Raw genomic sequence first — 12,821 nt, 5'->3', positions numbered from 1 at the left:
CTGCCCCTGCCCCAGCCCATTCCTGAGTGCTGCCAGCCTCCCCTCATGCCTCCCATGGCCCCGGGACACTCACTTGTCACGCAGGACGACCCCCTCGATGCACGCTCCGAAGAGGACAACGGAGCTGATATCTGCCAGGCGGTCAAGGAGAGCCAGGAGGATGTGGAGTCCTGCCTGCCTGCCCAGTGTGGCACCGGGACCCCGCCCCAGTCCCACAGAGCCAGCCCACCCGCCCTGAGCCCCACAGCCCAGCCTCAAGCCCTGAAGGATACAGACTGCAGAGGTGGTGGCGATGGCCAGGATGGTGCCCGTGGGGATGGACTTCTGGGCATCCCGCAGGTCTCCAGAGCGGTTGGAGCCAGCCATGATGCCTGGGGAAAGAGGAGACGGTGACAGAGGGAGCAGAGCTACAGCCCACACCCATCCCAGACAGCAGCATGGCTCATGCCAAGCACTGCATGAGCCCTGGGCACATCAGGGCACGGCTTGGTGTGTGCCAGGCTGGGAAGCGGGCACGGCGGGCAGAGGAGAAGGCGTTGCTGTGGCTTGGGGCCCCCAGCCTGCTACTCTGATCCCCCAGCACTTCCTCACCCCACTCCAAACAACAGTCTGAGGCCACTCGAGGATTAGGCTCAAAAGCTCTCGAATGCCTTGTCTCATTAGCCCTTAATTAGCTCAAGCAGGGACGGTGACTGCAGCAGGGGCACGGACAGCGTCCAGCCCCGACGCTGCCCTGGGAGGGCAGGAGGTCATGCCAGGACACGGCTGGACACGGGTCTGGCACAGCCCGAGGGATGACCCGTGCTCCGGCCACAGCAGGAGTCAGGGCAGGGCAGGACCCCACAGCCCGCGACACCGGGGGACACGGGCCCCGCAGAAAACGGGACCCGCCGGTGAGTGGGCAGCGGGAGGACAGGCAGCGGAGGCTGAGAGCCAGCCGGGGACCCCGCAGCGCCGGACCCTCCAGCGCCCGCCACGCCCGGGGCAGCCCGAGGTGGTCCCGCCGTCTCTGGCCCCGACGGAGCTCCAGAGGGGCCCCGACGGCTGCGCCCCGCTCGGCTCCGCTGCGGGACTGGGGCGGTGGGGCTCCTCCGCCCCCGGGGGAGCTAAAAATACCGGAGCGGCGGGACGTCAGCACGGCACCGTCAGATCTGGAGCGCGGGCGGTGCGTGGGAGGCGGTGGCGGCCCCACCCGCCCCCGCGACGCCGCCGCCACCGCCGCCACCGCCGCACCCAGCGCGGGGGCGGCACACGCGGGGCTCCGCGGAGCGCGACCGGCGCCACGTGTGCCCCACGGCGCCCCGTGTGCCCGCCCGTGCCCGCGGCGTGAAGCGGCGCCGGGCGCCGCTCCCACCTGTGACCGAGGGGAAGTAGATGCCGACGAGCAGGGTGAAGTAGGAGGTCATGTCGCTGAAGACGTAGGGCTGGTCCATGTCCACCGGGGTGTCGGGGGGGCTCACCGAGGGCAGCCCCCGCTTCTCCACGATCACGCCCTTGGTCAGGTACGAGCTCCAGAGGTTCTCTGTGAGGAGGGAGGAGACCGGCGTAAGGAAATGCCCACAATCCCCCACACCCAGCACAGCACCGCCCACCCTGCAGAGACGAAGCTAGGGGGTGTCCAGTGCTGCCTCCCTCTCCCAGGCTCTGGTGAGTGGTTGGCACAGTCAGCAGCTGGGGCCACAGGCATCCAGCAGGCGAGGGACAAGGCCTGGCTGCACAGGTGGGCAACCAGAGCAGGTCGTGATGCCGCTGGCAGCACCCTCACAAGATACCAGAGCAGATGACACGGGATTGCAGTAGCAAATAATTAAGAGGGTAATATAATTAATGCTGATCAACACAGGTTTAAGGGAAGTGGATCGTGTCAAAGTAACTTGATAATGTTTTTGATGGGATTACGAGTGCAGGGCTGATGTAACAGGCTTAGTGTCCCTCCGTGTGCTGCCTTGGCCGCAGATCGAGGGGAAAAACTGGAGCAGTGGAGAGCAGCCAGCACTGGACACGTTGGGCAGAGGCAACTGCCCTTGGCACAGCACTGCTGGGGGGCTGCTGAGAGGGGCAAAGGGGCCCTGAGCCCTCCCTCCCTGGCTGCTTTCAGGTGACAGATAGGGCTGGCAGCCCCCACTGAACCTGCCCATCTTGTCCTCCCAGAAATGCACGTTTCTCCCTGCAGGGAGACCCCTTACCTGGGGCAAAGCGAGCCTCTGCCACCTCTGCCAGGGCCACACAGTGCCACCCACCCCAAGATGCTGCCAGCCTGGTCACCCTCGCCACCAGCCACCCCAGAGCAGGGTGCTGGCTCTGCCCTGCTGCCCTTGATATGGGAGCATTTGCTGCCTGCTGCCCTGACAGAGGCCGGCTGGGGGGGTGGGAGTTCACGCCCCCTCTTCAACAGCACCGTCACCAGCAGGAGCAGGCTGTACCCAGCAGCCAGGGAGACCTTATCTGCCCCTCAAGACCTCAGCGTGGGATGCCATCGAGAGGCTCCTGGCCACCCAACGACTGCGCTCCACCAACTGCAGTGACAGTCACAGCCCCAAGCGCCACACACTTGGCCAAGTCTGAGCTCCCGCGCCTGTATCCACACGGCCACCACGGCAGGATGGCTGAAGCAGCCCCAGCAGGAAGGACTGATCCTGCTCATGGCTCTACTGCACTCCTGAGTCCTGACAACTCCTCTGGCGTGGGGGTCTGCAGACACCCTCTGAGTGTGGCATGGAGCATTGGCCTCTGCCACCCACTACCACACGTGAGCACCTGGCAGATGTACCAGCATCTCCAGAAAAAACAGGTCACAAGTGGCTCCTCCCAGCAAATTCAGGCTCTTTCTGCAGCCCTGGCCACTCTCCCAGCGCGGCTGTGGCCGCAGCAGCAAAGTGCCCCCGAGGGGCGATCACTTTTCGCAAAACCTCAGATCAATAGCAGCCTTTCCAAAGGCCAAGAGGAGGGAGAGGGAGGATTTATTCCTCCCCAGCCTTTGGGCATCATTCAGAGCCACTCTGCTGGCTGACACAGACTGCGCGGGTGGCTGCAGCGCCCTGCTCTGTCACCCAGAGCAGGAGTCTGTCCCACTGCCCGGCGTGGTGTGGGCACAGCTCACTGTGCCTCAGGGCAGAGCAGCCACCAGCAGCGATCACCCACATGTGCCCCTACCTGGACCCAGCACTGCCCACCCACACAACATTTGGCATGGCACAGTGGTCACTCTCACCCTCACAACAGCACTGACCCCTCCACCAGCCCTGCCAGCAAAGATGCCCAGCAGGCACAGCCACTCCCCCACCACAGCTCCCCTGGGCTTGTCCTGTGCTTCCTCCTCCGTGCTTCCATCCTCATGCCCCCATGCCCATGGCCCCACGCCCATGTCCCCATGCCACACTCACCTTGGATGAGGCCACTGGCAGCGCCAGGGATGCCCTCGATCTCGGTGACGTTGTTCATGCTGAAGTACTCATCGCAGGTGGCGTTCAGGAAGCGGGAGGTGCAGAAGAGCGCCCAGAGCTTGGAACCCATCGTCTCATTCCCCTCCACCACCGTCTTGGTGCAGAGGTCGAAGCCGTGGCGCGAGAGGGTCCTGTTGCCCAGGAGGCAGATCCTGGGGGACACAGGCACTCAGCCGTGCGCCTGCGTGCCCCGGCCCTGCCGCAGCCCTGTGGGACCCCATACTCACGGGAAGCTTGGTGGGTCAAAGGCTGATTTGATGACACCGGCATAGATGGCGAGGATGGAGAGGATGACACAGCCCAGGAAGACCAGGGCAAACTTGTTGACATACTTGACTCCCACGAACACGACGGTGGCCATGCAGGTCAGCACACAGGTGCCGTACACACGCATGTTGTTGAGCATCGCGGCCGCCTCCCCACTGGCGTCCTCTGCCTTGAAGATGGCCATGGCTGGGAAGATGTAGGCCTGGGAGAGAATCGTGGCATCACTGCCCAGCTAACAGCCTGCAGGGGGGACCCTGGGGAAGGGTCCCTCGGCCCCCTTGCAAAGCCTCAGTACCCTGATGTGCCACGAGGACTGGGCACCGTGGGCAGGCGAGGGCAGAGCCACCCTGCCAGGAGCTGAGCCCTTGGCACTGTGTGGGGCACGGACCAGGCACCTACCAGCAGGATTTCGATGGTGCCCAGGATGTACATGGCGCCGGCAAAGGTGGTGCCCAGGTAGAAGCAGAGCCCCACGGCCCCTCCAAACTCAGGTCCCAGGGAGCGTGAGATCATGTAGTAGGAGCCACCCGCTGCCAGAGAGAGCAAAAGTGGGTCCCAGCCAGAGCCCAGTGGCACCCCCAGCCCTGTCAGGTATCCTGGAGGGCAGACTGGAGCCAGGGCAGCCTTGGGCCCGGCTCCAGCACTGAGCAGGATGCAGTCCCCAGGGCCCCAGAGCAGTAGGAGTGATCACACTGGCAGAGTCATTCCCCAGGAGCCCAGCTGCCAGGTGCAAAGGGATGGCCAAAGGGACATGTGTCCCCTGGACACCAGACAGGAACTGGAGCCCCAGAGACCTGGGCCAGGCCCTGCTCCGTCCTCCCAGAGGAGCTCTTAGAGCTGGGCTGCCGGGATCGATGGTCCCGCTGCGGCAGCAGGATGATAAATAGCTTTAATTACACCCTGCGCTGGGCTGTCAGTGCCGTGCCCAGCCCGGTGCAGCTCCCGGCTCCCCAGGGATCTGCAGGGCTGGGCGTGCTCCGGGGGAGGCATCCAGGGCACCCGCTGGACAGACCCAGCGATGCCTCCGGGGGGGAAACAGAGCCCACACACGGCAGCGTCCCTGTGTCCGACGGTGGGAAACACCATCCCACCGCCCAGCCCGTGGCACCCAGCACGCCCGGCTCCCATCCTCCCGCCGCGTGTCTCCCGGCTCCCCCCGGCCTCGCCAGTCTGGCGGAGGGAGGAGCCGCGGCTGGCGGCTCTCGCTGCCATCTGCACCTCGCGGCTCTGGGGACGGGTGGCGGCTCCAGCGCTGCGCTCCCCCTGGGCCGTGGGGATCCCGCGCGGGCTGGTGGCAGGAGGCTGGGGAGCGGCTGGTGCCCCCGGGGGATGCCCTCTGGGAGAAGTCCCTGCAGGCACCCGACCCGAAAGGCAGCGGCTCCCCGCGCGCACGGCACATGCACGGACATGGGTTTGGCTGTACCTGGCACCACGCCGTTGGTGGCGATCGCGCTCATGGAAATGGCCGTCAGCATCGTCTGCGGGACGAAACACGGTGTGGGCACCCGGCAGAACCGAGCCGAGGGACAGGGGAGTGGAAGGGAGAGCTGGGGCTGTGAGGGGACATCGGGCTCCCTGGGGCCACGATGAGATGTGCCACAGGGTGGGGCTGCCCAGGAAGGATGGATGGACAGACATGTGGGTGGATGGGCAGTCAGGGCTGCTGGCCAGAGGCGCAGCTGCAGGGGCTGAACCCCTTGGAGGGACAGGCAGTGCCACGGGGGACCTCAGGCTGCACAGGACACTGCCCAAGGCCAGCCCACTCAGCCTCTGCCCTGGGGTGACTGTCCTGGCAGGATGGCTCACTGCAGCACAGCAAGGTGCCAGAGCAGGGGACCCCCAGCACATCCCCCTGCATGACAGCTACGATCTGGGTCACTGCTTGAGCACTGATCCACTGCTGATTCCTCTGGGAAGCTGAAGGCTTCTCCTTGCTCTAAGTGGGGCGAGAGCTAGAGCAGGGGCAGGGGCAGGGGCAGGGCAGGGCAAGGTGGGCTGGCAGATATTGCACCTCTCCACAGCCCAGTCAGAAAGACCCCAGACCCCAGGCAAGGCCAACGGGGGCACATCTGGCTCTGAACTCACGCAGGAGCAGCAAAGGAAGACCATGCAGAAGGACTCCATGATGCCGGCGATCCCCACCACCCAGGTGAGGCGCAGGAAGAGGATGACTCCAAAGATGTTCTGGAGGCAGGGCAGGTAGACGCCCATGAAGGTGCCCATCCGTGGGGCCTGTCGAGGGAACAGCAGCCATCAGGGCTCACGGGCCTGGCTGGCAGAGGAGCAAAGGGTCCTGCTCCTCCTGCAAAGCAGCCAGGGATCCCAGGTGAAACCACCCCCTGATCAAGGCCAAGGGACCCTCTGCCCCCAGGGCAGCCTGTGGCCCAGCACTGCACAGGCAGGGCCTGGGGAAGAGGCTGTGTCCCTCCTTAGTCCTCACCTGCACCGGCTTCTTCTTGCCCCCATCATTGTTCTCAGCCTCCTCGTGCTCCCGGCTGCCCTGTGGCAGGTTGGTGTAGTTGGCCAGCCCACTCAGCAGGGACGAGACCATGGGACTGGTGTCCATCTCCTCCTGTGGAGAACAGAGCCCCAAGCCATGAGAACAGTTCCTGGGGACCCCAGCCAGCCCCAGGACCCAGAGGCCTCACCAGAAGCCACCCCACATGCCCACCCTGCTATGGCAGCAGGGTGACCCTGGCCTGGGGCACTGGTGTGTCCCAGTGCCAGAGTGCAGGTCAGGGTGCTGTGGGACAGCTGCCCAGCTTGGCCCCCCCCCCAGCATCCTCCCTGCCCCAGTGCCTGCACACCCTACCTCGAAGAGTGCCATGTTCTTGCCATCGTACTCTTTGCCCTTCTCCAGGTCCGTGCTGTTGATGAAGGGGCTGCTCTCCTTGGGATTGCCATCGCCTGCAGAGACACCACTGGGTCAGTCAGGCAGCCCCTGCCCCTGCCCACATCAGGAGAACCTCCACCCCACAAGGTCACTGCTGCGAGAGGTCACAGCCGCCCACAGCTGCCACAGGAGGGCTGCCAGGGCTGCGGGACCATGTTCACACCCAGTCCTGGCACAGGCAATGGCAGCCCCGGCGTCCCAACCTCCAGCATCCCCTTCCACACCACACACGGGCACAGGCCACTGTCCCCAGGAGCCACGTGCTGCCCTGCCCAGCTGTGCTGACATGCAGACCCGCCGGAGCGCATCCACGCACTGAGGCAGGCGGACTGGATCCAGAGGGAACCCCCCGGCGGGACAGCTGGAAGCAATAATTCATGGCACCAGGTGCCCGTGGGTGAGCACACCGGGGCTGCCCGCAGCACTACATCGGCAGGGACAGGATCCGGCCGGCTGCTCAGCGCCAGAGCAGAGGGGATGGTCCCAGCACAGAGCCTGGGAGTGAGGCGAGTGGCCAGGTGTCTGGTCCTGCTCCCAGACACGCACCACAGGACTGGGGGCCACAGGGCAGGAAGGTGTCCAGCAGTGCCACCACCAAGGGCAGTTGGTGCCCGGGGCAGCAGAGCCACCCACAGCGGCGCAGGACCCACAGAGCTGCCAGGATGGGGCCACTGCCACTCACTGTATTAATGACCTAGTGCAGAAGAAACAGAGTTGGCTTAATAGCGAGGAAAACAGCTGAGCTGCAGAGCAGCAGAAATAAATCAGGCTGGAAATGGAGCAGCAGTGAGGACAGCGCTGCCGGAGAGGCACAGCCCTGAGTAAAGGCCCAAAGCGGAGACAAGCCGGGACACAGGGACCAAGAGCCAAAGGACACAGCGCTGGGCAAATGGCTGGGTGGATGATGGTTCCCACAGCACAGGGAAATGTGGGCAGGCGGGCTGGTCCCCAGTCCTGGGCGTGGAGAGAAGGGCTCCCTGCCACACACCCGTCCCACCACCATGGCCCCGCAGCCAGAGCAGTTGCACTGCCAGTGGCCGCCGCACCACTGGGCAGGCTGCCTGCGTGGGCAGGGTCACAGACCAGCTCCACACCCTGGGGCCAGGGCAAGAGATGTCCTCTCCCCCATACTTCAACATGGAGCCCATGAGCACCTGGGGGCAGAAGGACAATGCTGGGACAGTGCAGCCACCCACTCATGGTGGCAGCCCCAAGACAGACCCCATGACCATTTGGAGCAGCCTGGTCCTTTGAAGAGAGCCAGCATCCTGCCAGTTGACTCATGTTCAGGATCCTGGGAGCCAGTGTGCAGCAGTGATTCACCATCTGCAATTCCCCGGCAGACGCGGCGCTCCTGGCTGACCAGGAGGTGAAGCCCCAAGTGCCACAGGTGACACCAACCTGTGGGCTGGCCCCCACCTCCTGCCATCCCTGGGCTCCTCCAGTGTGAGGCAGCAGGGCAGCAGTGTCCCTAAGGGCCCAGCCACATGCCAGGGCACAGCCCACAGGTTCCTTCTGCACAGGAATGGCCATAGTAGTGGCACTGGGACCCTCCAGCCCATGGGTCCTGCCAGCCTCACTCCAGAGTCCCCTTGGACACACACCCAGCACCCCAGGCTGCACCACTGGCACATGACCTGCTCCATATCCCCCACAGAGGGTCTCAACATGGACCCAATGTGCTCCTTGCTCCAGGTTTGGTCTAAAGTTTCAAAGCTCATTAGGTAACAGCAACAGAGTGGGCTGGCACCCACCCGCTCACCACAGCTCTCGCCCACCCGCAGCAGCTCCAGGGACTGCACTGACGTGAGACATCCACCATGCCAACAGGACAACATCCAGGCTAATGCTGGGGCCATCCCCAGTGTGGGAACACAAGCATATAGGACCAGGGGTGGCTGGAGCCCACCTCCTCCTCGGGACCGAGTGGGGCTGGGTGGCAGCCAGGGGGCACGGGCAGCCTGGCAGGGGGACGTGCTTGCAGCCTGGCAAGGCTCTGGGACCCCTCCGGGGGAGCAGAGCCCGCGGGGGCCTCGCCTCGCCGCCTGGTACCCAGCCGACGACATCACCGTGCAGGTTTCCATGGCAACGGCGAGCCACGGCCGCCTCGGCTCCCGCTCTTATGTAACGGCGCAGGCAGCCGGACTCTGGCCCCACATGGCACCCGCGCCCCGGCCCACTGGCACCCGACGGATGGCGCGGCCCGACCCCCGGCCCCAGCCCCCAGCCCACCACGACCCCGCGGGACTGGCACTGCCCGGCTCCACACGACAGGCGCCAGCAGCACCCTGCGGTGCCCACGCTCCAACCCACGTCACCACAACAGCACCCACAACTCGGATTCCCTCCACCCCCACCCCTGGCCACCGCCCCTTGCGCCGGGACCGCGGCCCGTGCCTGGCATCACCCAGGCTGCCAGGGCCGGCCTTGGGGCTCAGGAGCCCCTCTCTTGGTGGTGCCGCTGGGAGGACCGGCACCGGGAGAGGCCCCGTGCTGGTGGGAATGAGGATGCAGCACGGCTCGGGGGGACCCCCGGCCTCCCGCTTCGCCCCGACCCCGCAGGCTGGAAGGAGTTAAGCACCAGGGCGCGGGGTCCCAGGTGACAAAGCGCTCCCGCTCCTGCTCCTGACGGAGACCATTTTGCCGCAGCGGGGCTGGTGCAGCCTCTTCCCGGCAGCTGCCACAGACCCGTGGTCTGCAGGCAGGGGCAGGCAGGGCAGGCAGGAGCAGGCAGGGCAGGAAGGACAGGCAAGGGGCACTGCACTCGTCCTCAACCTGCCACCGCCACGGCCAGCCCTGCCCGGCGGCACCAAGGGGCTGCTGCCTCCCGGCCCTGGGGACACGTGGGACACTGCCAGCCGCCCCAGCGCCCGCTGGCCTGGCCGTGCCCCGCTGCCCCAGTGCAGCCGGGGCCGAGCAGCAGCGGGACGGGAGCGTCGGACGGGGCTGGCAGCACCGAGGGCAGCAGCCCAGCCAGGAGAGACGGAGTGAGCGGAGCAGAGCCGAGCCGTGCCAGGCTTCGATCCCGGCGCTCAGCCGCCCCCCTCCCCAGGGATCATTCAACATGAATCGGCCTTTTAATTTGCTGCGGCGGCTGGAAGGGCTGGCGGCGGGATCGCTGGCAGGAACCCGCAGCCCCGCCGTGGGCACCACGCAGCCCCACTCGCGGAAGGGTTTCCACCAACCTGCCTGCCCAGGGCAGCCCAGAGCCGACACCGGCAGCCCGGGGCCCCGGCGCCGAGGGACCATCACTGCATTCCCGGAGCCCCCCAGGGCAGCGCTCGGGCAGAAGTCACAATTTGATCTTCTAATGGCTTTTTACTTAGCCCTAAATTGGGTTGGGAAGCGTCATGTCCCTTATCCCAAATCCTCCCTAATCGCTTTACACGGCGCAGGGCACCAAGCACTGGCTGGGGGAGCCCCAGCAGCCACCCCCCACTGGCTAATTAACCAGGGCTGCTGCCGGGGCTGCTGCTGCCTGCTCCTGTCCGACCGCTGCCGGCCCGTCCCCTCCGCAGCACCCAGAACACGGTGAGCCCCAGCCAGCGACATCGGGCGCCGGGGCTGCGGCACTGGCCAGGAGGAGCACTGGGTGAGGAGGGACGTGGCAGGGACAGCCCCGGCCCCACACCCGCTTGCGCCTCCATCTGTGCTCCTGCACAGGGCTGCTGACAGCTCCGGAACCCCCTGTGCCACCCCCCGCCCCGGTCCCCCCAGCCCCAGGGGCAGCAGCAGTGCGACGGCTGCTCACGGCACTGGGGACGCCTCGGGGCTCCCCTGGAGGCACACAGGACACCTTGACTTTTGCCACAGGACACCTTGACTCTCGGGGCTCTGCCTGCGGCAAGGGGCACCCCAGGGTGACCCCAGCAGCCCGGAGAGCACATGGGCGAGCACGTGGCCCTGGCTGATGTCCCCAGCTGCTGCCGTTTTGCAGGAGCTGCTGGCCAGGGAGGCCACGCTGCTGTTCTGTCACTCCCAGCTATCAAGGGGACTTGACTGCACAGCCACTGCCTGGCCCGGGGCTGCCGGTCTGGGGCGGCTAAGGCAGATGGGGATGGCCAAGGGGCCTTATGGTGGTGGCATCTCTGCACCCACCCGGGCTTCCTTCTCCCCTGCACAAGGGTGTCTGACAGCTGCCCTGGGGAGCGTGACCCTCAAAGAGGCCAGGTAGCCCCTGCAGCCCCACTGAAGCAGGGACCACTGGTGGCCAGAGCAGCACTGGCTCGTGCTGGCAGCGTCATGGCAGTGCCAGCTCCGGCTGCAGCGCGGTGGGGGGGCAGGAGGGTGGGGGAGGGTGGGAGAGTGGAGTGTGGGGGTGGGATGCTCCCTCTGCCCTGGGGCTGCACTTTGCCCCTCCAGCCAGGAAGCACACTGAGTGGCCTTTTGGGCTGGATTCCTTCTCTGCCTGACCCAAATTGGACCAACTGCTACTTCAGACCTATCCTCTTCCTTCCTAAACCTGGGATTATCCTCCCTTTGATCAGCCGGCCCTGCAGCGCAGGATTTCCAGCACAGGCGCTTTGGCTGGCTGCATTTAAACAGCTCCCCAGATTCTCCGACAGCCCAAGTCCTTCCTTGGAAATGGCCGTGGACACAAGTTCCAGCAAAGCTCCCGGCCCTGGGTCTGCCCTCCTCGGACATCCCAGTGCCCCTGGGCTGGGCACCGTCATGGCAACCTGCGGTGGGGCTGCAGCTGACATCCCCACACCCCAACCAGAGCAAAGCGAGCTGCCAGCCTGGACACTGCAGGCTCCCGCTCCCCACTCCCACCACCTCCCCAGAGGGTCTGCACCAGTCCGGCCATTGTTGGGTTGCTGGGGCTGCTGGAGCCCTTCCAGCCCTTGTCATGTGGCTGTCCCAAGCAGGACCTGAGCAGGGACATTGCTGGCCTTTCTGACAAAAATGGCTTAAGTGGCACCCAGGGCTTCAGAGGTTGTGCTGGTCTCAGCAAGTTGCTGGACGTCCAGCACTGGAGCAGCCAGGACATGTGGAGGGGGCCCGCTGGCATGCAACAGCTCTGCCACCCCCCAGGTTGTGTCCATGGTCCCTGCAGACAGACCTCGTGCTGGGAGTTCAGTGTGACCCTTGGCACGGGGGGGACAACTCAACTCCCCAAAGCAACTGCCCTTGTCGGGGGTGTGGGGGGCTCTGCTGAGCCCCTTCTTACAGACAATCCCTGCTCTCCCAAGCCCTCCACACTCCTGCTTCCTCCAGCCCTTCAACTGCCATCCCATAGGGCACCATCTCGCCAGGCTCAGCTCCAGGGACAGTCTGCCTGGTCCATCTGTAGTGGCACTGAGTCCAGCCCTCCTGCCAGACCCCGGGAGAGCAGAACTGCCTGCCGCCACGCCGCCGGCACTGCCACAATGGAAAACGGTGAGTGCGGGAGGAACCCTGGTGCTGCAGAGGGCAAGGGGAGGGCAAGAGCCCAGGGAAGGGCACGGCTGGGGGCCAGTGCGGCAACCCCAGTCCGGCAAGGTGCCCCCAGAAGGTTCTTGCCAGCCCTGACCTTGAGTGGAGCCGCAAATAAACAAGCAAATAAACAGGCTGGGGTCGGCAGAGCAGAGGAACACACAGAGCCTGGCTGTGGCTGTGCCCAGAGCCCCACTGTGGGCAGCTGGGACCCCCACAGCCACTGCCAGAGCCAACCCTGGCTGGCGCTTTGGCGGACCCCAAGAGGGAACCTGGGAGGGGGACTTGGTGGGGTCTGTGAGGGTCAGAGGGGCAGTGCAAGTCCTTCTGGGCACAAACTGCATCCCCCTGGCTCGAGCCTATCCCTGTGCCCAACAGGAACACACGCAAGACCAGGGCCTGAGCTACCTGGCTACCTGGGGCTGGACGTGGCCCCGGGGAGAGCGGGGACCCCCACACAGCTCGGCGATGCCGGATGCCCGGGGGGTTCAGGCCGAAGCGACAGCAGTGACGGGGCTGCTGGAGGGCCGAGCGGCCCCTCGCCCGCGGCGGGCAGTGGCCCTGAGCCGGGGCTGCGCCAGGGCTGCAGCGGGACGGGGCACGGTGCGGCACGGCACAGACTGGACCGGACCAGCTCCGCACGACAGGGCTCGGGTCAGCATGACCGGGCTCTGTTTGGCTCGGCTGGGCTCGTCCCCGGGCCGAGCGGCTCCTGCCGGCCCCGGCTCAGGGCCCGGGCGGCCACTTCAGCACCGCGGACAGCGGCGGCGGCCCCGGGGGGCGGTGGGTGCGTGGGGGGGCGG

The 12,821-nt window shown here is 66.0% G+C and overlaps 1 protein-coding gene across 3 annotated transcripts in view; it reads right to left on the bottom strand.

Moving 5' to 3' along the window:
• SLC12A5 (solute carrier family 12 member 5) overlaps positions 1-12,821 on the bottom strand; it is a 31,903-nt gene that overhangs the window by 11,644 nt on the left and 7,438 nt on the right. For all 3 annotated transcript variants that reach the window (XM_027693885.1, XM_027693883.1, XM_027693884.1), the window contains exons 2-11: positions 6,523-6,617; positions 6,151-6,282; positions 5,796-5,942; positions 5,134-5,188; positions 4,110-4,240; positions 3,671-3,912; positions 3,384-3,595; positions 1,355-1,522; positions 273-371; positions 74-131 (exon numbers count right to left, since the gene is read on the bottom strand). In XM_027693885.1, coding sequence (XP_027549686.1) covers positions 74-131; positions 273-371; positions 1,355-1,522; positions 3,384-3,595; positions 3,671-3,912; positions 4,110-4,240; positions 5,134-5,188; positions 5,796-5,942; positions 6,151-6,282; positions 6,523-6,617 — 1,339 coding nt within the window. The remainder of the gene's footprint in view (positions 1-73; positions 132-272; positions 372-1,354; positions 1,523-3,383; positions 3,596-3,670; positions 3,913-4,109; positions 4,241-5,133; positions 5,189-5,795; positions 5,943-6,150; positions 6,283-6,522; positions 6,618-12,821) is intronic.

Source organism: Neopelma chrysocephalum, unplaced genomic scaffold (genome assembly GCF_003984885.1).
Source record: "Neopelma chrysocephalum unplaced genomic scaffold, ASM398488v2 Primary Assembly neopelma1_94, whole genome shotgun sequence".
In the NCBI taxonomy this organism is placed as follows: Eukaryota; Metazoa; Chordata; class Aves; order Passeriformes; family Pipridae; genus Neopelma; species Neopelma chrysocephalum.
Note: the sequence above shows the minus strand (reverse complement) of the source record. Positions and strands in the feature narration are given on the sequence as shown.